Source organism: Lagenorhynchus albirostris, chromosome 3, assembly GCF_949774975.1.
Source record: "Lagenorhynchus albirostris chromosome 3, mLagAlb1.1, whole genome shotgun sequence".
In the NCBI taxonomy this organism is placed as follows: Eukaryota; Metazoa; Chordata; class Mammalia; order Artiodactyla; family Delphinidae; genus Lagenorhynchus; species Lagenorhynchus albirostris.
This window is the reverse complement of record NC_083097.1, coordinates 76,847,921-76,872,006: the sequence shown is the minus strand read 5'-3', so window position 1 is coordinate 76,872,006 and position 24,086 is coordinate 76,847,921. Positions and strand designations below refer to the sequence as shown.

At 41.1% G+C, this 24,086-nt stretch overlaps 3 protein-coding genes across 4 annotated transcripts in view; 1 reads left to right on the top strand and 2 right to left on the bottom strand.

The window, feature by feature from the left end:
* The window catches only part of SKIC3 (SKI3 subunit of superkiller complex), a 242,511-nt gene that overhangs the window by 96,974 nt on the left and 121,451 nt on the right, over window positions 1-24,086 (top strand). Inside the window, exon 3 of the mRNA XM_060143291.1 lies at window positions 4,531-4,644. The gene's annotated coding sequence lies outside the window, so the exon portion shown is untranslated. The remainder of the gene's footprint in view (window positions 1-4,530; window positions 4,645-24,086) is intronic.
* Window positions 6,015-7,307, bottom strand: GPR150 (G protein-coupled receptor 150). The gene has a single exon (XM_060146165.1). It carries the CDS (start codon window positions 7,305-7,307, stop codon window positions 6,015-6,017), a length of 1,293 nt encoding a protein of 430 aa, XP_060002148.1.
* Window positions 16,844-24,086, bottom strand: part of ARSK (arylsulfatase family member K) — a 42,428-nt gene continuing 35,185 nt past the window's right edge. Inside the window, exons 7-8 of one of the 2 annotated variants that reach the window (XM_060143303.1) lie at window positions 19,867-20,091; window positions 16,844-17,439 (exon numbers count right to left, since the gene is read on the bottom strand). In XM_060143303.1, the coding sequence (XP_059999286.1) occupies window positions 17,159-17,439; window positions 19,867-20,091 (506 nt within the window). In that variant the 3' untranslated portion in view covers window positions 16,844-17,158. The remainder of the gene's footprint in view (window positions 17,440-19,866; window positions 20,092-24,086) is intronic. The other variant, XM_060143304.1, reaches the window with a different exon arrangement.

The window sequence follows — 24,086 nt, the reverse complement described above, 5'->3', positions numbered from 1 at the left end:
AATGAGACACTTTCTCTTGCCAAACTTCTTCAATTAGAGGCTGTTTGCTGCTATAAACAACAGGAAATCCAGTTTAACTGCCTTAAGCAGTAAGAAAATATATCAGCTTATTTAACAGGACATCCAGTAGGTCGGCCTCAGTGGTGTTTACCGTTACAGCTCAGTGAGGTCATTAAGGATCTTAGTTCTTTTCATCTCTCCAGTGTGCTGTATCCACTGTTGGCTTCATCTTGTGGCTGGTGCCCCTCATGGTGAGAGGTGGGCTGCCAGCAGCCAGCAGCACTACATGCTCCCTCATTTACCTTTGGAGGGAGAGAGATGGAGAGAGCATACTGGCTCCCATGGCTCTCTCAGAAGAGTTAAGGACTTCCTTCCTAGATGCCCCAATAACCCTACCCCCAATCTCATTGGTTTTAACTGGATCACATGACCATTTCTGAGTGGGACATGGTGGTAGGGGGGTGGAATTACTTTGATGTGCTTAGACTAATTAAGGCCCAGTCTTAGAGTGGGAGAGGGGTCAGCTTCCCTCTAAGCATTTGACTGTTCATAAGAGACATAGATAAGCTAATAATGAAACCGTATACAAGCCCCTGTCCCCTGTGTCCTTGTCTTTTGGAGTAAAATGATGACTCAAGAGTTAATGTCGCCTGCCCATGCAGGGGACACGGGTTCGAGCCCTGGTCCACGGAGATCCCACATGCCGTGGTACAGCTAAGCCCTTGTGCCACAACTACTGAGCCTACACTCTAGAGCCCAGGAACCACAACTACTGAGCCCAAGTGCCACAACTACTGAAGCCTGTGCGCCTAGAGCCCGTGCTCTGCAACAAGAGAAGCCACTGCAATGAGAAGCCCACGCACTGCAATGAAGAGTAGCCCCCACTTGCCACAACTAGAGAAAGCCCACACGCAGCAACGAAGACCCAACACAACCAAAATAAATAAATAAATATATATATTTTTTAATTTAAAAAAAAGAGTTAATGATTGGGAAATGTGAAGATGTAGAAACAAAGAATAGCTGTTTGAGGAGCTAGTAACAATTTAGACTATAATTCTGTCACATTGCAGAATCACCAAACTCCCAGTTCCCTGAAAGATATAGATAAAGTCCTGACACACATTCCTAAGTTGTTTTTACAGGCAAGGTAGCCCCTCCAGATGAAAACCGCTAACCACAAGAACATGGACCCTAGACTGGTTGAAACCAGAAGGTCGATGATGCTTAAAATTTCACCTTTATGCCAACCAATCCGAGAATTGTCCATGAGCTAATCATGCCCTGCTCCTTGAACACTATAAAACACCTCACTAACCTCTCCGGGGTGGGCACGGTCCTTGAGGCACTAGCGTGCTGTGTTCCCTCTTTGCCTGGCAAAGAAATAAAGCTACTCCTTCTCTTTCCTCCAAACTCCGTCTCCATATTTCTATTTGACATCGGTGCACAGAGAGCCAAGATTTTGGCAGCAATAAGAACCTGAGAACTGCTAGAAAAGAGAAAGTGGATTCAAGGAAGGTAGTTGACAATTACTGTTAGCATTCTCCCTTCTGTAAGGCCTAACTTCCTTATTACTGTGTAGCACCATTGAGTGCATTAATCTTTCATAGATTCTCCAATATCCCTTCCTTCGTTTCATGTGATATTACTCAGCTGGATTTTATCCCTCATAGCCCAGTGTTAGAGAATAACAATAGCTATCATATATTGAATACTGGGGTGAAACTGAAGAGACAAGCTGACAGGACCCGCCTCCCCAGCAATCAAGTATTTTACATACATGAATCCTATGAAGCAAGGTAATAGAAACCTCATTTTATTGATGAGAAAACCAAGACTCAAAAAGATTCAGCAGGGCTTCCCTGGTGGTGCAGTGGTTGAGAGTCCGCCTGCCGATGCAGGGGACACGGGTTCGTGCCCTGGTCCGGGAAGATCCCACATGCCACGGAGCAGCTAGGCCTGTGAGCCTTGGCCGCTGAGCCTGCGCGTCCGGAGCCTGTGCTCTGCAACGGGAGAGGCCACAACAGTGAGAGGCCCACATACCACAAAAAACAAAAAACAAAACAAACAAACAAAAAAGATTCAGCAAACAGCTTAAAGTCACACAGCCACTAAGTTGTAGAGATGAAACAAGTCCAAGTCTTTAGGCTCCATAGACTCTGCTCTTTTCATTATATTACACTGTCTCTCAACTCAGCAAAACATGTTTAATTTAATTAGACTATTCATTTGTATTAGTATTTTATTAATGTTTTCCCTTTGATCGAGGGAACTTTAGGAATGGGAGAGAAACTGCTCAAATTTTCTACTTCCTTTCGTGTTTCCTAGGAAGTGGCTTAGAAAAAAATATTTTAAATCTATCTCTTCCACAAATGAGCTAGACTATTCTATTTTTAGTAAATGATTTATAGCTAGTTGTGGTTTTAGTTACACTCCTGGCTGTTTTCTACATATCTTCTCCTTCAAATTATGTAATAGCTCATGTTTACTTATTTTAGCTGTATGTTACTGTGTGGCTAGTTCTTTTTAAAAAATGCAGAATTATTTGAATTTAGTCTTTTAAGTTGTGGTGACATTTGCATTGTTGTCTATGTAAATAGTGCTCTCTGGAGTCCTGAAGTCCAGACCTGTTTGCAGCAGCTTAGTTAAAATCTAACTCCAAGGGGAATGTACAGTGGGTGAGGGGATGTTATTTGTTTCCTCCCAAACTCTAAATATGTGGTCTTGATGGTCCTCTAGTCATTTCCTGTTTGGGTGATACCTAGAAAAGAGATCAAGTTCAGGGTCACCCGCTCATTTCCCTTTGCTATGCAGTTTGAGTGGTATGTCCTACTCTAGGAAGAGTCTAAATTTAAAATAACCTTTGGGGGCTTCCTTGATTGGGACAGAGCTGAAATTATGAGTTGTCTATAGCAATGTAGATTCCTAGGATCAGTGGTCATGATTCTGAGGTGGTGCTTTAAGTTTCTTAACCTAGAAATGCCACCAGGGATGGGAACGAAGTCACCTAGATCTACCTTCAAATTTCAGATATAGTTAAAGTTAGAGAAAGTTTCTTAGTTATAGAAGAGAAGCATTTTATTATGAAGTGGATTTAACCAAATCTTCCACAAAATCTAGGGAAATGTAGTTTAATTGTATTTTAAATTAACTACTTGAATTGGAATTCTGTATTTTTGACCCAGATGGAAATTTCTCTTAATTTCTAGATGGTAATCAGCTGTAAATCTTTAATAGATTTAAAAAATCAATCTTTTTAACAATTTTGCAATTGTGTAAAAGTTTAGTCTGGCCTCCCAACAAGCATTTCCCCTTCTTTCTTTCCTAAAAGAAAGAATGAGAGTCTCATTTTTCACCCCTTCTCTATGCAACTCATATCTTCAGTTCCAGGTCCAAGTCAGTCATGGTGGCCCTGTTTCCCTTGCAATGATATGTCTAGATATGGACTGGCCAATGAACCATGTGGGAAAGTCTATCCAGGACATCCAAGAAATGTTTCTTCATTCTTATAAAGAGTGAAAAGAAGAGAGAATCTCCTTCTGCACATTGTCATGTTTGAATGTGATGCCTGGAACTGCAGCAGCCATTTTGTGACCTCAAGGGAAACTGACTTTAATGTCAAGCCCACCAGCTCAGGATGGCAGAATAGAAAGACGAAAAGGATTTAGGTCCTTGGTTATGAAGTTATGAAGCTACTCAATTAACCAATCCTGGAGCAGCCCTACCACTGAACTTCTTGTTATGTGAGATAATAAATTTAAGCCAGCTGTATCTGTTTTTCTGTTAGTGAAAACTCAGAAAATCTGACTCAATTGGCTTAAATTACCTTGTTGAGAGCATTCTAAGTGATAAAACATTATAGGTCATATTTTGAGGTCTCTGAGCTTCTTCCTTGATCCCTGCCTCTAGGTATTCCCCCCTTCCAATTCGTTGATCCTTCACACCATCATTGGAATGACTTTGCAGAATTGAAATCTGATCATATTGCAACTCTGGTTAAATCTTTCAAAGGCTATTTTTGGCTTTCTTGGTGTGGCAAACAGACTTTTCTTCACTGGGTCTGGGCTGGATCTCTATGGCCACATATCCCATCAGGTCAGACCCCACAGGCACCCTAATGCTAGATATTTCAACTATTGCCATTCCTTAACCATGCTATGTTCTCTCTCACTTATGCTTTACAAATGCTAGTCCCAACTGCATAGAATACCTTCCCCTATCTGATGGGTCACCCCCACCATCCCCCAGGCTCCCAAGGTTGTTAGATGTTCTTCTTCAGTGTCCTGACACCCAGACTGGACCCCCTATTAAAGCACATCTGACTGTTTTTGTGCTGTATTTGTCAGATTGTCTCCTACATATGATTATAAGGTCTTTGAGGGAAAATGTGTCTTATTCATTTTAGCATCTCCAATGCCTCATACATTGCTTGGCACAAAATAAGCGAGTAAAGATGCTTATTAATGAATAAAAATAATGCTATAACCCAGATTTAGGTTCATGAAGACAATTGTGTTCTTTTCTCTTTAGGTGGCTTATTCTTGGTATACTGCATGCCATACCTTCCTCAGCAGGGTAGGGAGGATGAAAGAGGAAGGAAAACATCTAACTATATAACATTTTTGGACAAGATTTTGGAGGAAGGTAAGCCAAGTTTAATGAAGGTTTCTTTTTGTAAATCTTTTTTCTATTCTATCTATGCCTGATTCATATGATGAATTAATCAACAAATGTGTGTTGTGTGCCTACTATGTATCAAACATTGTTTAAGAGTTTGGGATTCATCAATGAACAAAACAAGGAAGTCCTCAGAGAGCAGTGGCTTCACAAGTGAACTTTACCAGTCATTTCTCCTTTCTGGATCTTAGTTCTGCGTTTGTGCATGAACAGGAAAGACTGTAATGGAAAGCCTGCAGATTCTCAGATGAAACATTGGTAAACAGATGGATATTTGTTCCTAAGAGCTGCCACTTCTCTCTAGAGCCAAGGACAGTTAGGAGGAGGAGGTCACTGACTAAATCTGCTCCTTGACCTTGTTCTCAGCAATCCACACCAATAGGCATTGCCTTTGTTTGTAAAAAAGAGAGTTTTATATATCCATGCAGCATTGGGAGGTTGTAGCTTTCTTCCTAGATGCGAATATCCCTAAGGCTCCACCTGGGACAGTGAGCCTCACCCCTTTGCACCACTCAGGTGCTTCCCTTCTCTAGTCTGCTGGCGATTCTGCTCAGAGGCTCCACCTGTGCAAAGCGTCACAGCTGTAGAGGCTGCTCTGGGCACAGGAACAATTTCCTACAGAAACGGGGCATATTTGAAAGGTTGGAAGGCAAGCTTTTATGTCTCCCTCCTACAATCCCGGCTTCTCCTGAAGTGGAAGCTAGACCAGAAATAAAGGCCACACTGATTTTCTTCTGAGAAAACACATTACCATGTTAAAAAAAAGTCCTAACTGCTCTGTGGGAAATGTTTTTATTTTACAAATACTCTGTGGCTCTGAAGTGACAGCAAGATTACATTTCTGACAGTATCACTGGTACAATTTCCAGGCTCCTCAGGGCAATGTGAGGATATTCCTCCCGGAAAGAGAGGCACATTCTCTGGTCCCCAAGCTACAGTTAAACACGACCCCAAACAAGGAAAAACAGATGATAACACAGCAAGTAATGAAAGCTTGGCAATTTAACTAAAGCAAATGGTCTTATCCAGAACGCTATGGGAGTGAAAAAGAACTACAAAAATAACTCTGTAACTTTGCTTTTACAAACAAATGGCTCACTCTCTGTCTCCAGATGGGGAAATGTGAGAACTGAAAAGGAGAAAAGAACCTGGAAGAGTGTAGAAAAATGTAAACATTAGAAAGAAATGTAATAGGGGAGTGGAGGATGGGGACAGCTTCAGTGTAACGCTCTTACAGACGGTCCTGACGATTGTGATCTAGATAGAGCCCGGCCGGCCTCGTGTTCCGTGGAGGCGGTGCCGCAGCGACAGATGACCTGACTCTGGCCAACGAACACCTAGAAGACGCTTTCGCAGGAGCAGGGCAGCGACCGGGGACGCGGCGGGGGTGGGCGCAAGTAACGCTCCTCCGGCTGATCCCGCCGAGCGTGGTGATAATGTGGGTGGGGCCAGCGGTGGCGGTGGAGCGCCTGGTGGCCCCGGGCGCCCTCGTCGTCCTCCGCGACTCCCTCCCGCGGGCAGCACACTGCACCCAGGCGCCTCCGCCAGCACCGCCGGAGCTGACAGTCGCCCGCCTGGAAGAACAGATAGACGAAGGGATTCAGAGCGCTGTTGGCCACCCCCAGGAGGCGCAGGGCCACCGCTAGGTCCTCGGCCTCCCAGTCTCCCATCAGCCCAGACGACCACGTGGCCGCCAGCCGGGCAGCGAAGTAGGGCAGCTCGCACCCCACGAACAGCAGCGCCAGCACCAGGCTCATCTTCAGGCTCTGGACCTTGGCGCGGGGCAGCGCGTTGGGCGCGGGGGCTTGGCCGGGACTGGCCGACCTGGGCGCCGCGGCCGATGGGGCCAGGGGCGGGCGCTGCCGCCAGGCGCAGAGCAGGCGGCTGCCAGCGATGCCCATGACCGCGACCGGCGCCACGAAGCCCGCGACGGCCTCATAGAGCGCGTAGACCATCAGGTGCCAGCGCGGTAGCGGCGCGAAGATGTCGCGGCAGCGACGCTCCCCGGGCCAGGCGCGAGCGGCCGGGGGTGCGGCGGGCGGCTGCGAGGGGGCGCCCCCGCGCACCACGAAGGCCGGGGGCAGCGCCAGCAGCAGCGCCAGCAGCCAGCCCAGGGCGGCGAGGGCGCGCGCGGGCAGCGGCGGGCCCTGTGGACGGCGCACGGCACGCTGGCGTTCGAGGGCAATGATCGCCACGAGGTGGGCCGACGCGCTGTGGCCGGATGCCCGTAGCAGATGCACGAAGCGGCACGCCAGGTCGCCCGCGGCCCGGCGCGGCTCGCCCAGGAGCTCCCAGGCCAGCTGCGACAGCGTGGTGCCCCCGCACGCATACAGGTCGGCCAGGGCCAGCTGCACCAGCAGGAAGTCCATCTTGCGACGCTTGGGACCTGCCCATGGCCCGCCGCCCCCGCACAGGCGGCACAGCACCGTAGCGTTGCCGGCCACCGTCACCACCAGGATGACCCCCAGGAAGACCAGGCGGACGCGGCGGCTGGGCGGCCCGGACGGCGGCGGCGGCCCCGGGACTGGGGCTCCCTGTCCGGAAGTCAGGTTGAGACCCCAGCCCAGCGAGATGGGTACGGAGAGGTTGGGCGCCGGCGCCGGAGTTGAGGGGCTGAAGGGATCCTCCATCCCTAGCCTGGAGGAAGAGGAGGTACCGAACAGGGCAGGCAGGGCGCGGGAAACCAAGGTGGAGGCGAGGCTCCGCTGGGCGCGATGCCGGGTCTTAACGAGTTCCCAAAGTTAGTTGAAAACGCACACGCACGGAGAGGGAGATGGATGCAGGTAGCTTTGCGCTTAGTTGTTTTTATAGGTTGTCCTCGTCATTTGTCACTCAAATGGGGGGGGTGTACGCTCGAGGAACACACATGATTCCTCTTCTCCACCTTCCTCTTCGCGTCTCCCCTCCCAATCCGGGTAGATCCCCTTCCAGTCTGCCGCAGCCCCGGTGCAGCCCTCGCGGGAGCCGCGAACCGCTGGGCTCTAGAAACCTCTCCCGTTGGGTGTTTACATATAGCACAGCCAGACAGAAGGTCGCTTTGCCTGGCCAACGTTAACCTGGGACCAGCACACTGGAGAGGAAAGTCCTGACTGAGACTATACCCCTCAAAATGGTTTCAGATTGACAGTAAGAAAAAAAAAAAAGGCACTAGTTTTGATTAAAATACAGAAGAGAAAGATTTGAAATGCCATGGTTCTGCACTAGCTTGAGAAAAACAGGAACCCAAGAAACCTAACAGTGTTTTGAGCAAAGAGGAGCCCAACAGATAAATCTTCCTCTGGCCAACAAGAGTATTTTACTCGGAGAGAACTAAAGTCAAAGGTGTTGCTTGGCAATTAGGAGCAGCAGTGGTTTGCAGATTGTTTCAAATACTCCTCATTACTAGAAACAGCAAATCACAGCTGCTCTCCGTGATGTAAAATTCATTTCATTAGTCTGAAGAGGGCATTAATAGGTTTTATGCAAATGGATAGTACATTTATTGCTTTTCTCCTAATATTTTCACTCAGTGACAGATGTATCATCGAGGCTCTTCATTCTCTTGATTCTGTTTTTTAGCAGATGGGAGGTTGCTAGGAGGGACTACGCCTCCAATAAGCCTGGAGAAAAGGTGACTAAGAAGATGATAAGGCGGCCAAGTTTTAAAAAAAAATCCAACTCACAGGAAATGGTTTAGATTAAATGCAATCTCTTTTATTTTAGCCCTACCTCCTCAGAAACAAATTTTAGTTTTCCTGTTGGAAGCATCAGTTTGGTTTTTTATGCACCCTCCACATTAATTATGGTGAAAGTACAGCCTATGCTTCCTGGTCTGGGTGTCTGCTGGGGTTCACATTCCCAGGCTGAGGAAATATTTGACACTTTAAGATGTCCGGGATAGGAGGGTTTGGTGGGTGCAGTGGACAGGCCTGCCAGGTGGAGTGGGAATCTCATTTCTCAAGCTGTTGCTCTTTGTGGCCAGAGAACTTTGTCATTTTTATTACATCTCCAGTGCCTATCACTGGACCTGACCCATGGTAGGTATCAGTAAATATGTTTTGAGTTGATGAATTAATGGATATATGATGCATTTCAGATAATTTTGAGCAAATGTTTCTACCTTGATTATAAATCCATCAACCTAAGAAAAAAACGCCTGTTATACCTGTGCCAGTATCATCCAGAAGAGCTCAAGGAAGCTCTGGGGAGATGTAGGAATAGCCATTCTTGGTGGAACATTTAAGAGGTAGAGTGATAGCCTTGGGAAATCAAACTCCTGGTTTAATTTTTTTTTTAATTTATCTTATTTATTATTTTTGGCTGTGTTGGGTCTTTGTTGCTGCACGCGGGCTTTCTCTAGTTGCGGCGAGCGGGGGCTACTCTTTGTCGCGGGCTTCTCGCTGCAGTGGCTTCTCTTGTTGCGGAGCACCGGCTCTAGGCGCGCGGGCTTCAGTAGTTGTGGCACGTGGGCTCCGTAGTTGTGGCTCGTGGGCTCCAGAGCGCAGGCTCAGTGGTTGTGGCACAGGGGCTTAGTTGCTCCGCAGCATGTGGGATCTTCCCGAACCAGGGCTTGAACCCGTGTCCCCTGCATTGGCAGGCAGATTCGTAACTACTGCACCACCTGGGAAGTCCCTATGTGTGTTTTTCTTTGTATTCTGCTTGGGCTTCTCTAAACGTTTAGGTTGGTGATTTGTTGTCTTCCATTAATTTTGGAAAATTCTCAGCAATTGTCTTTTCAGATATTTCTTCTGACATTTTGCCTCTATTCTTCTATTATTTCAATTGCATATATATTATACCTTTTCATATTGTCCCACAGTTCTTGGATGCTCTGCTCTTTTTTCTCTACCTTTCACTTTTTCTTTTTTTCTTTCTTTTTTTCCCTATCCCATCTCTCCTCAGAGGAAGCTGTTACCCTTTGAAATTCAGTATTTTATCTTGAAAAATTTCGCTTGGCCTATATTCAAGTTCACTAATTCTTTTTCTCTCAAGTTCACTAATTTTTTGTGTGTATCTAGTCTGCTGATAAGCCATTTGAAGGACTTCTTCATCCACAATAGCATGTTGTTTCTAGTGAATCAGTTTTATTCCTTTTTTAAAAAATAGTTTCCATCTCTCTGCTGAAATTCCCACTCTGTTCGTGCATGTTAACCACATTTCCCCCTAGGTCCTTCAATAGATTAATCATAGTATTTTCAAGTCACTTTCTCATGGTTTCAGCTTCTGGGCCATCTCTCAGTCTGGTTCTGTTTACTGCCTTCTTTCTTCAAAATGGGTCTTTTTTTGCTTCTTTGCCATGTAAGTTTGACCAAATGCCAGACATAATATGTAAGCGAAAAACAGTGACTGATGTAAATAGTATTCACTCCTGAAAATGGGCATGCTTCTTCATCTCAGGCTAGTAGGGTGGAGGGGTTGACTAAATGTAGGCAGTAGTTGAGCTAGGCTTGGGTTCTGATGTTGGTATAGTTATCATTATTCTCCTGCAGACTTCAGATTCCTGCAATACTGCTGCTGCTGTCTTGCTTTAGTGAGAGGCTTGGAACACTGGAGGGTTTTTCTCAGTCTTCCTGCTCCACCCCTAGCTTTCGGCACACCTGGCCATAGGGAGTGCGGTGGGTGGTTTCTTTCTCCATGCTTCTTATCTTTCTCCCAGAAGTAGTGTGCTGTTGTTCATGGTGGGGGCAGGCTGATTTTTTTTTTTTAAAAGAAACTCACTTAACTCCAGCTTCAGTCTTATGTAGGCCCTGGGGACCTGAGCCTTAAGGGTGGGACTTTATCCACTTTTGTCACTTTCCCCTATGGCAGCTGAACTCGGCCTTGTAACTTGCAGGAGAGCAAGTTTCTTGTCTGTACCGCTGTTGCAAGAGATCTCTGCTTTCTCTCAGTGCAGGACTGTGAGCATGACTGGGGTTCTGCCTCTCAGGAGCAGAGAGCTTTTGCTATAATCTACCCCTCCCCGGTGATAGCTGACCTTTTGCTGAGGACTGGGGCTGAGAGGGTTTTCTGCTCCTTCCCCAGTGGCCGATGAGTTTTCGCTTTGTAAGAGAGAAGGTTCTGGGTTTTATGCTTCTGCTACAGAGGCAGCCCCTCCCCATCTGTTCGTCTGTCCCACTGTAGAGGCTCTGTCAGGTTCCCTGCCCTGCTCCCCATCTTTCTCATGAGTGCTGGTTAAGGTCCATGAGAAAAAGCTCATTACTGGAGGTGGTCTCCCTTGTGTGTGCGGCTCCTAGTTTCTGCTGCTTTTTTCACACACATTTGGCTTTTATGAATTTGTCAAAATATCAGTTGTTTTCTTTTCTTTTTTTTCTTGTGCTACGCGGGCCTCTCACTGTTGTGGCCTCTCCCGTTGCGGAGCACAGGCTCCAGACATGCAGGCTCGGCGGCCATGGCTCACGGGCCCAGCCGCTCCGCGGCATGTGGGATCTTCCCGGACCGGGGCACGAACCCATGTCCCCTGCATCGGCAGGCGGACTCTCAACCACTGCGCCACCAGGGAAGCCCTCAGTTGTTTTCTTACCTCCTCTTTTGGCTTCTAGTCTTTCTTCCCATGTACTGCCAAAGGTGGGACAGTTTGGGTGTCTCAGCTGTCCTCAGAAGGGCTTGCCACCCTTTTCAATTCAGTTCACCTGTCCTATGAGAGGCTCAAAAAAGTTTTAATTTTGTAGATTATCTAGCTTTTTTCTTTTCCTTTTGATTTCTTTTCCTGTGGGAGCAATAATCCCTATCCTATGTGGAAGCAGAGCTCTCAAGACACTAAGGATACCAATCCTTTACCATCAATATTACAACATTTATGATTATTTTGTTTTCTAATTTCTTGAACAGTTTATTTATTTTTTATTCCCCTTAATAATAAAAAGCTTAAGGCTGAGTATAGCTTTGGTTGTGCCATATGTTCTTCTAAGTTTTCTCATTTTCATTATTTAAAAAATAGCCTATACCTTTAATTTTTTGACCCAAGAATTTAAGATTCTGCTTTGTAACTTTAAGAGAAGAAAGGGGGCTAGAAATCTTATCTGAGAGTTTAATATACATAATTGTAAACATCACACACAGATACCTAGAATATCTGACCAGTGTAGAAGGGATCTAGATCTTTTGTTTTCCACATTGAGCTTCTTTCACCTAATTTGTGTTGAGATCTCTCTTTTTTGCTCATGGCCCCTCATCACCAAGTTCTAGTTTGATTCAGTGATTTACAATATGCTTTAATAGCCAGTAAGAATTGTCCCACCTCAATATTCATTTTCCATAATTTTATTAGTTATTTCAGACATTCAATTTTTTTTGAAAACTTTCAGATCATTTAGTCCAATTAAAAAAAAAACAAACCCTTACTGGGACTAAGATCAGGATTGCATGAAATGTATGCATTAATTCTGGAGAAGTGGCATTTTAATATTAGAGCCTCCTATCCCAGAACATGCTGTCATTCCATGTTTATATTTTGTTTGTAAACTTAATAGAATTTTATAATTTTTTTCATCTAGATTTGTGCTTCTTGTTGAACTTTAAGCTATTTTTATAGAATGTCATACTGTGAGTGGAATATTTTTCCTGATTTCTATTTTTAATTAGTGACTATTCTTACAGATAGGTATTGATTTATGTATATGCAGCCATTTAATAAATTTCATCAATTATAATAGTTTTTACTAGGATCTCCTGGGTTTTATGAAATGGAAAACCACAAACAGTAGAAAGAATACAGAATCCACTTTTTTTTCTTTCTGCAAAGACAAAAATATATAAAGCTTCCAGGTGATGTGGATGCTTCTGGTCCAAGGACCATAGTTTGAATAACAAGGTTCCAGACCCATGGTTCCCACATTTTGCCGCACATTAGAATCACCTGGGGAGTTTTAAAACCTCTCAATGCTTGCAGGTGGGAGCTAGGCATAATAGTTTTTAAACATCCTCAGGTGATTCCAATTTGCAGCAAGTTTTGAACCATTGCTCTAGACTAGCAGTTACCAGTCTATGGCCCCAGGTCAAATCCTGTGTTTTCGTAAACAAAGCATCATTGGAGTATGGCCGCTCTCATTTGTTCACATAGTGTCTGCTGCTGCTTTCTTGCTACTACAGCAGGATTGAGCAGTTGTGAAAGAGACCATATGGCTCACAAAGCCTAAAATATTTAGTATCTGGCTTTTTCATAGAAAAAGAAAAAACAGAGGGATAGAGTCCCTTTATCAATTGTCCTGTGCAGGATTTTCTAGAATTCACTGTTTCTAGAAAGCTCTGTTTTATGAGAAGCCTACTCCCTTTCACCCCCTGCCCTGCCATGGACAAATGTGTTGGTTTTCCAATACAACGTGATATCTGAGAAACTCGAATTCCTCGCATATTAATTCAACAAATATTTACTGAGCTTCTACTATGTGTCAGGCCCTTGGGATACTTTAGGAAACAAAAAGGACAAAAGGCCATTCCTGTATGGAGCTTCCATCCTAGTGGGTCGGAGGGGTGGGAGACAGTATCAACAAATTAAGTATGTAAAACATACACTAAGTTGGACGGTAATGATTTATATGCAGAAAAATAAAGCAGTGAAGCCCTTGTGATTAGGTAACATTTGAGCAATGACCGGAAGGAGATAACAAAGAGAGCCATGTGTAAATCTGAGGGAAGAACCGCATTCCAGGCCAAGAGTTGATAAGCACAAAGGTCTTGAGGTGGTGCTTGCCTAGTGTGCCTGGGAAAGGATAGGGAGGCCAGTGTGGCTGGAGCAGAGTGAACCCAGTAGAGTGCGGGAGATGCACAATATGCCGCCGGATCATTTAGAGCCCTGAAGGCCACTGTAATGATTTGGGCTTGTGACCAAGCATGTCACCTGCCATATCAATAAACAAAGGATCAAGCCATCAGTCACTGCAGCCACCCCCGACTGTGCACTCTGAAGGGATGCAGGATCTAGAAAGTAGGATACTGGCCCTAGATAGTTCAGGTGCCTATCAAAGGAATGATTTCATTGAGCCCAGACTCTTGCATCTTCCCATACGTAGAAAAGCGCTAAATTCATTAACTTGAGATGTCTGGTTTTCTTTAATTAACAGTAATCTTTTGATATTCCGACTGCCTGGTGTTTGTTGCAAAAACTATATATCCTGGATCCTCCCTTACCTCTTCAGAGCAGCCTCTCCCTCAGAGTCATCTGAGAGGCTGCCTGCTGGGCTCAAGTCCTCAGCAAGTTCGCGGAATAAAACACAATTCTCAACTTTTAGGTTGTGCTTTTTTTTTTTTTTTTTCATTCGACAGGCTTTCACAGAGTAAGGTGAGGAACCACTGGAGGGTTTGAGTATCCAGTGATGTGATCTGATCACTCTGGCTGCTGTGTTGAGAAGAGACTGAGGAAAGCCAAGGGCAGACTCAGGGAGACCTCCTAGGAAGCTATTGCAAAATTCCATACAACAGATTATGGTAGTTTGGAACAGGGGGGTAATGGTGGAGGTTGGGAAAGATGAAGCCCAAAGACTGTCCTCAATCCAGTTTATAATTAGTGTCAGTTCCTCTCAGATTCTAGCATTAGATAATTTGTCTCGTTTTCCAAGTTTTTCTTCTTTTTCTGTTTTCATTGTTGTTAGATACCATTTTGAATTAGATATTGTCTTAAAACCTCAATTTTACCTAATTATGATCCTATATTGAATAAGCTTAAAACATTGCAGATGCTTGGTAAATTCTAACAATGAATGCATCTTAAAGAGTTTGAATAGAATGAGGTGGATTATGTTTATCTTCACATGCTTATGTTTTCAAAACCACATTTCTATTATTATTGCTTTATTTTTCACTATGTTTAGCATATACATCACACATTAGCTATTTTTTATTCCTTAGGTTTAATTAGGAGATGAGAGGTAGATTTGTATATTTTAATTTTAACCTCAATAGTTTAAATCTTGAGATCTTTCTCTTAAGGGTTTTACTTCAGAATATATCTGAAGTGAAAATTGTTTCTCAGAAATTCATACATAACTACAAAGATAAGCTCATACCAATTCACTGAAGAACAATAAAGAAAGTAAAGGTGATGAGCTGTCTAATGAAGAAAACTTCCAAGACAGTTTGAAAAAGGAAGTTAGGTTAAAAGGAAATTGGGTAAAATTATTATTTGCAGATAAACTTTTTACCAGAGGAATACAAGATACCAACTGGAAAACTATTAGCACCAAAAAAAATTGTATTATTGGTACAAAGTAAATATATAGAAATAAAATTTGTATATACAAATAACCAATTAGAAGATACAATGGAAGAAACATCTACTTAAAATAGCACAACACCAACAAATGATAAAACACCTAGGAATAAACTCACCTCTGGCTGCACATTAGAATCGTCTGCTGGAGGGCTTACCAAACAAAACAGCAATAAGAACAAAACTGCCCAGGTGCCATCCCTAGAATTCTAATTCCACTGGTGTGGGATGGGTCCTAGGTGGTATTTTTTTAAAGGTCCCTACTTTCCAAAAATCTCTAAGAAGAAACTGATCTATATGAAGAAAACTTAGAATGCTACTGAGCAATGTAAAGAAGGCTTGAAGAAAGGGAGAAGTGGACTATATTCTTTAGAATAACCGAATATCACAAAGAATTCAATTTGCCCTATATCAGGCTATAAATTTAATATATCATAAAAAGACCAACAAGATTTTTCATTTCTGGAACTACACAAACTTATTCTAAATTTGTATGGGAGAAATAAGTTAGCAAGAATAGCCAAGGACAATTCCGAAAATGAAAACTGTTGCAAAGAAAATAGTATCACCAGATATTGCCTACCCTATTAATAAACAAAATAGACTGGTCCACTGCAAAGTAAAAAATGTTTTGAAAGGACCCAAATGTCAATGTGACTTGTATATAATGAAAACGGCGTTTCAGATCAATAGAGGAAAAGATAATTTGTTCAATAAAAGATGTTATATAATAGAGTGGCATTTTCTAACTAATGGGACAAATATTAGCTTACTCAATAAAAGGTCAATTGGGGTGGCCATCTTAAAAAAACAAACGAAAGTTAGATCTCTAATATGTAATACATTCCCATGGGTCAAAGATCTAAGGGTAGAAAATAAAACTCTAAAAGAAGATAAGTGGGGAAGGCCATTCTAAATATGACACAAAATCTCCAAGCCACAAAAGCAAAGATTCATAAATTTGCATGAAAATACCACTTTCTACATGTCAACAAACACCCGGGCAAAGTCAAAAGACAAATTATGAAAAGGAAAAAAATATTGGTAGCTTCTCTAACAGACAGAGAGCTAATATCTAAAGTATGCCTGTAATAAAAAAGACAACCAACCAACAGAAAAATAGGCAAAGAATAGAAATAAGAAAGGTCATGTAAAGGAAATTCCAGTGGTTATTAAATATATGAAAATATGATCTACTTTACTCATAGTAAGAAAAAGAAGAAAAACAATAATAAAGTATTTTTTATCTACCCAGTTGGCAGCAAATGTGAGGCCATGCATTGCTGGTAAGAGTATAAATTGGTATAACTTCTTTAGGGGTCATTTGGTGGTATCTAGAGTAATTTTGCTAGATGTAGTCTTGCCCCAGTAATTTCACTTCTAGGTGTTTTTTTATTTTTCATTTTTAAAATTATTTATTTATTTATTTGTTTATTTATTTGGCTGTGCCACACGGCATGTGGGGATCTTAGTTCTTGGACCAGGGATCCGTGCCCGCCACAGTGGAAGCGCGGAGTCTTAACCACTGGGCCACCAGGGAAGTCCTCGGTGTCTTTGTTAAATGGAAAAAAAGAGAGCAAGCTGTAGAACATCTTTTATAGTATGCTACCATTTGTGTGTGTGTGTCAGGGGCGGGTGCTGGGGAAGAATGTAAAGTTTGTGGAAGCCTATCTGTCTCTCAAAGGATACATAGGTGGTTACAGTAGATGCCACCAGGAAGGGGTACTGGGTGGCTGGGGGACTAGGAAAGGAGAGAGACTTCATGCTCACTGTTAACTGTTTAGTACCTTTTTGAAGCTTGTACCTTATGCATGTATTACCTATTTTAAAAAATAATAATTTCCGCCATATCCATGGTCTGTGTACCATTAAAATACTCCAAATGCTCCCATCAAATACATCCAAATGATCTATATCCCATCAAATAAAAATAACTCATCAGACACAATCAAATACTCAAAAACAACTATTTTATGGGTCATAAGTAATAAAAATTGTTAAAATATTTTATATTCCATAATATTCAGAGGAACACAACTTTATATTATAGTATTTGATTCTACCCTTTTAATATTTCGGTTAAGTTGTCAGAAGTTTATAAGAATAAGGTCTTGATAGTAACGAGTTTGAAAATATGTAATTCTATAATGATTGATATTTTATTTTAGAAGAGTACATTCTTTAACTGAAAATCAGTAATTATTAAAACTAATGTTTAAAATGCATAATTAATCATGATCTTTTAACATATTTCTATATAGCTCTAGAACATTACTTTCTTATTTTTGTTCAAATATTTTATGGATCAGAGTGGATTTTAAGCCACTGATCAATGGCATTTTCATACTTCCATGGTTCTTTCAGCCAGTCCTGATGCCACCTAAGATTTGCTATGACACTTGAATAGTTTTGCCCTATACTTTGTTTCCACTTGATAAACTGCTCTTTATTGTATCGGTGGACAGAAGCAGAAACCTTAGGGTAGTTTATAATGGAACGAAGCTTCTGATCCAAAGAAGCAGTAACTTCTGGAAATTTTGTAGCAATATTTGTTAGTTCATCTGGATCTGAGGAAAGATCTGAAAGAAAAAAAAAAAAATTGAATACCTCTCAAAACAGTTATGTAACCGAGCAGGACCCTGTGGGTACCTCTGTCAAGTTTATGATTAACCTCCTTATCTGAATCTTTAGTCCTTTTCTCATTCAAAACTTGTTCTCCTCAAGATTGAGGAGTATCAAAGAAAAGGGGGGAGTTGTAACCGAGCAGGACCCTATGGGGCCTTTCTGGGACGCAAGTTCGTGTGCCTGATGCACAGTGGGGCTATAAACACACTGAAATGTCGCAGTTTGGAGCAGAGAAAGGTTTACTGGGTGGCTCACGCCCTAAAACCCCCTGAGCTCCCGGAAGAGTTTCGGCAAAGCATTTTTAAAAGCCAGGTTGAGGGCAGGGGCTCGCAGGGTACTGATCATGCACAATTCTCTGATTGGCTGATGAGGGAACAGGGTGGTGTCACAGGGGTTAACTTTATCAGTCCTTAGGCTCCAGGAGGCCTGGGGCTATGTGCTCATGGTCATCAAGTAGTTATAACATCTTCCATTTGGTGGGGGGTTTTCACATCTGTAAAACAACTCAGGAAATGTGCATCAAATACTGTTATTTAAGTACTTCAGAGAGGAGCTAAAGCAGAGGATATGGGGGAAGGCCTGTCCCAGGAAGGCCCCATAGGGTCCTGCTCTGTTACAATTATCTGCTTAAAAACCATCTTTTAGAATGTCATTGCTCTGTGACGAATAACATATTAAAATTTATTTTTATTCTCAGTTCTTTTTTTTTCCCTCAGTTCTTCTTAGTATAGTAAGCTAAAGGACAGTGTAAATGGAAAAACAATATACCGAAAGTTAAACACCTCTCTAAATGTATGTCCAAATTATCTTCCTTCTTACCATCATCCTGCTATCCCTTTTCTTTTTTCTTATCTATTCTTAGATGGCTTAGCCACAATTCTTCCTATCTGTGATGCCTTGCTTACTTTGACATGCAAAAAGATATGTATTTATATATATATATATATATATATATATATATAGTAGTGCTTATATTGTCCCATTTCAACAACCCCAGATGTTCCAGCTGAAGAATTTTTTATATAGTGGAGTCAAGTTCTTGCCACTTCACTTACTCCTAGTTTTTTTTTTTTTTTAAATATACGTTAGCATCCTATGCTTGAATTTTTGAAAATTACATTCATTGATTGTGTCTATTTGAGCAAATAGCCATGGAAATAAAAACTCTCAATCACTATCATCAAGAAAATGATAAATATTTCAGATAACATAAACACCCCTTTTACCTACAATGTAGGAAGACAGAGGATGTAACTAGGATGCCAGTCTAATTGGAAAAGTCAAAGATCTTATGACAAGTTACCTAAGACAGTAAATGAACAAGTCACAGTGAGGGAGAACCCCCTACAGGCCTATTTGCGCGCATTGGCCTGAAGATCCTGAAGACATTTATGGTTTTGCTATAGGTGATTTCAGACGGCACCTCTCTGGGAAAGGGACGTCAGTGCATAAACCCCAGAGAATACAGGAAAGGCAGGCTCCCCCCTGATTCTTTTGACAGGCACACCTCCTTTTTGCAGAACGTAACCCATGAATGAACAAGAGATGCCCATTATTCAACAGAATGAAAACGTAAGGACTTGTTTTGAAGCCAAGAATCTCCTCCTTTTAGAGTTCAGGGGTGGGGGGGGTGTCAATCAGTTTGGCCTCTGAAGAATTATTTTGAGTTAATAATTTTGACATTTGTAGCTGGGAAAAAAACTTAGGGAGAAAGGAATATTAAAAATAGCTTTAGCACATATTTTATGTGCAAAAGGAGGACAAAGGATAAGTAAAACCATACATCTAATAATGCTGCTTAAAAACAAATTCAGAGTCGTGAATCTAGCAGGCTTTTGTAGGGTGGAAGGAGCATGGATTTTGGAGTCAAACCTGGGTTGAAATCCCAGTTCTGCCACTTCTGAGCTGTGAGACCTTGTGCAGGTATCTGAACGCTAGTCTCTGAACTCTAGTCTTCTCTATAAAATAAAGATGATAGTAACATCTTGTAGGGATGGGGTGAACATTAAATAATAAATGTAGAATGTCAGGCTCCATAAGAGAGCAGTTAATCTTCCAGAACAACTGAATCCAAAGTACAATAAGAGGGTGTTGACTACTGATTGGGAAAGATAACCATGAGTATTAGAAGACACCTTGATCAGAGAAAACAGTGGTGGCAATCTTGAGACCCAGATCAAAAGCCTCAGGGCACTTGCTTTGGAATTCGGATGCTGATTTGCAAAGAAGCTGCTCCTCACAAGGGCAACCTTTTGTAAACTGGCCTAGCATGAGAAACTGCAGATATTTATTTAGATGATTACTGGCTCCCTTGAGCAAATGCTGTGTAGGTCAACTCATTACACATAATCTATACTTAAAAAATATATCAACAGATTTACCAAAGAGTTGAGGCAATACTGAAGCACCATCAGAGTAGGCTATATACTTCCATTGGTTAGTTCGAAGCATGTAGGTGGAAGCGTTTACGTTGCATCCATGGAATTCACTCAGAATCCAGGGCGGATGTAGGTTTTTGAATTTTTGTTCATTCTTAAACATTTCTGATGATAATGGCAGCAGAGAGTATCCACTCAGGTTCTGAGGCAGAGGAATTCCAGCAATATCTAAATAACACAGTATTTTAAAATAACTCATTCTTTCATTAGTTGAACATTCATAAATGACATCATTAAAGGTCGCAGAGACTAGAGGCTGTATATGGATTTTTGTAAACAGACTGCCTAGATCCAAATGCTTATTACTCCACTAGACTTGTGACCTTGGGCATGTTATTAACCACTCCGAACCTCAATTTTGTCATCTGTAAAAGGGGGATAATAATAATGCCTGTATTTCACAGGTTTATTTTAGGTTTAAATATGAAAATTTATGTAAAATTCTGAGAACAGTGTCTGACACATAGGAAACCCTCAACGAATATTAGTTAATATCGTAAGTACTGTATTTCCAAATGATGGAATGATCACAGGTGTTTTTCAAATTGGTCCCACAGGATATTAACAAGACCTATACGAGAAAGGAGTCTAGTAGTTACATATGTTTGCAAACAGTTGTTAAAATTAAATAAATTTATTGATGATGTGTATCATAAACCTTCAAGGGTGGTATGTAGTACGCCATCTGTCCCAAAGTTATTTGATTACAGAACATCTTTTTACCCGAAGTAGCATCTTGAGGAACTAGTATTTTGCAGAACAGACGTTGGAAATCCTGGATTATACTGATTTAGAGAAAAATAATCTATTTTTTCCTTATCAAATATAGACATAGAAAACAATAGCATGAGAAATGTTTAACGTCGAAGAAAGGTTGTATTTAAAAAAATTGCTTTTAAGTTATTTGTTTGGAACTCAAACTGTCTTTTTCCTATAGAAAAATTATCATTGGGAATTCCCTGGTGGTCCAGTGCTTTCACTGCCATGGGCCCAGTTCAATCCCTGGTCAGGGAACTAAGATCCCGCAAGCTGCGGAAAAAAAATTACCATTAATTATGGCTGGGTCTTTGCGATAGTTCCAAAAAGAATCTGTAGTTGCCTCCCCTGCAGCTTTTCTGGTTTCAACGTTCCATGTTTTTAGAAACATTAATTTAGAAATAATTAAATATTTCCAATAAAAAATAGAATGTAATATATCTGCAATGCTAGACATTAAAATTGAATAAGAAAATTAATTTAACTTGACTGTACATATTTGAGGAAAAACAAGTGAATTAAAAGACAATAAGGAAGTAGACAAAGACCGCTATAAATCTTCTGAAGGTACTTGTTTTACATATAACTTAATTAAAAAATTTGTATCTTCCATTTCCTTGGAAGGAGCATATTACAAGTACTAATCTTCTGCCAACCAATCATCATCAGGGACTTTTTTGAGAAAGAGTGAAAGAACAAGTGAAGGAAGGAAGGAAAAAAAGAGAAGTATTTCAGAGATAACTGATTAAAAACGAAGAAGAAGGAGAAAAGATGTTAAAGAGGATGTTCATGAGAGAAAAAGATGGCCCAAGACGAAACAAATTGAGCTACAATACAGCCGGCTACTTACTGTAAGGAGAGAAAGTAGCCAGGGAATAGGCTGGGTCGGGCTGGTCTGTGTGTCAACCGCCAGGGGGCACCACTGCGAGGCAGAGGAAGGGACAGAAGAGGGCTTTGAAGATGGCTGGGAAGCAGCCTGGCAGATACCTATGACTGGGAAGTTCCTGTATTCAGCAGTTTAATCACCTTTAATACTTAGAAATACCTTATTTCAGATCTGTTCTTAGCCTAATTTTCCTAAAGAAGCTTGTTAGACTAAGAAAATTTAAATAATTCTGCTATGTTTATATGAGAAGTCAGCATTAAACTAGGATGAGTCCATTTAAGTATTAATTTTTTTTACTCAAAAAAAAAAAAACCACCCCAGCATCTAACAAACTAGGTGCTGTTCCAGGTTTAGGGCAACAACAGTGAACGAAGCAGATAAGCTCTCTCAGACTCTTGGAGCTTACCTTCTAATGTGGGGAGACAGACAAATATGTCAGATGGTGATAAGTGCAGTGAAGAAAAATAAAGCAGGATCGGGGAATAGAGAACGATGGCAGGTATGTGTTTATGTGCTGTGTTATATAGTGTGGTCAGGGAAGGCCTCTCTGATGAGGTGACATAGACAGAGACCTGAGAAAGGGCTAGATGAGCTCAATAGATATCTGCATGGGGAGGAAGGGCATTCTCCCAGGGAATAGCAACTGTAAACACCCTGAGGCAGGAAGCTGCTTCATTCCGTTCCCCAAATGCAAAGGAGTCCAGCATGGCTGGAGCAGAGTAAGTGAGAGGTAAAATTCTACAAGATGTGTTAGATAGGGGAGGAGATCATGTTGGACTCCCAGGCCCAATTAGAGATTCTCGATTTTACTCTAAGTGATTTTGAGCAGAATCGTGACATGTTTGACAGTAACTACTGTATGGTGAATTGACTAAAAGTGAGTACGGGCAGAAGGAAAGAATTAGGAAGCTATTGCAGGAGTTCAGGCAAGTGATAATGTGACTTGTTTCCTGTCTAGGATCAGTAGAATAATACACCTTTGTAAATTGATGTTGAAGAATAAAATCCTTGTCAAATATCCACAGTATTTAATAAATATGTATTTAATCTTTATTAAATTTTCTGTGCTTTGGGAAACTGTGTATTCATTTTTCATATGTTTATCAATTATTTCCTTAAAAGCACTTCAGCTTAAACTGCTTTTCAGAAAGCTCTTTGATATTTGTTTAAAACCATTTTTCATGTTTTTTTCTTCTGGAAAATCTATCGTTAGAATTCCATGTAAAGCAAGTTTCATCATTCTTGGCAGTAGAAGCAAATATTAGTAGTAACTGCATGATTCTTAATAAAGTGACTTAAATTTAAAACAGTAATCAAATGGGTAAAAATGCAGACCTGGATATTTGTGATGGTCTCCTGAAGAAAGATAAGCTTATATTTCTTCCCGAGTGTATGGGTAGATAAGGGATTAGCCTGGTATGGCAATGATGCAAGCTATGTACATTTTTTAGGGCATACCTAAGAAGAATAAAAAATATTAATGGCAATAATATCTAACATTTAATTGTTTACCATGTTCCAGTCATTGTTCTAAGCTATGGAATAGCCACTATTATTTCTATTTTATTGATAAGAAAACTGAAGACCAGAGATGTTAAGTTACTGGCCCAAGGGTATACAGTTGGTAAATAATGAAGGAGGATTTGAATTTAGGCAGTGTTGACTCCAGGATGTCTGGACTCTTCAATACTGCTCCTCAAGTCTTGCCTTACTGTAGTTATTCAACTTCCCAATATTTTTCAGCCAATAAAAACAAAATAGTCTATGTAGAATGACCCTCCCAACCCTCCACTAAGATCCTGTGATAAGGAGGGTTTTGCAATTTAAATCACTAGCAATGAAGCATTCTTTTAGACACAACTGCATTTTTATACAATTACATTTTCACAATTCAAAAAAATTCTGGATTTACCCTTTATGTGAAAAGAAGTTAGGTGTTTTACAAAAAAGGCCAACTATTAATGAAAAAAATTCACCTGAAAATAAGAAGTTTAAAAGAGAAAGTCCGAACAATTTTAATTTAAAAATGAGATTACCTTTATTTCTAACTGAGCTAAAGGATGTTGATACTAGATTATTAGAGAAGAAAATATTTTGGGGAGTAATTTTTTTTTAATTTATTTTATTGAAGTATAGTTGATTAATGGTGTTGTGCTAATTTCTGCCGTACGGCAAAATGATTCATATATATATATAATATATATATACACACACACATTCTTTTTCATATTCTTTCCCATTATGGTTTATCACAGGTTGGGGAGCAATTTTTAAAGAATAATCTATGCAATAATGATATCAACTTTAATAGTATAAAGAATTCCTATTCATAAAATGGCACTCTTCTGCCAGTACTAGAAAATGATAATGTGATAGGACTTACAAAGATACACAGACTAAGAATACTCTTCCTACTTTATCATAAAATATCATTTTATAGAAAATAATCACTCTTCTAAAATACCTTTAAAAACTATTTGTAAATTCAGACCTTTTTATAAATGCATTATACCGTCTTAAA

Coding starts and splice junctions, on each gene's coding strand:
- GPR150 (XM_060146165.1), bottom strand. CDS start 7,307: ATGGAGGATCCCTTCAGCCCCTCAACTCCGGCGCCGGCGCCCAACCTC.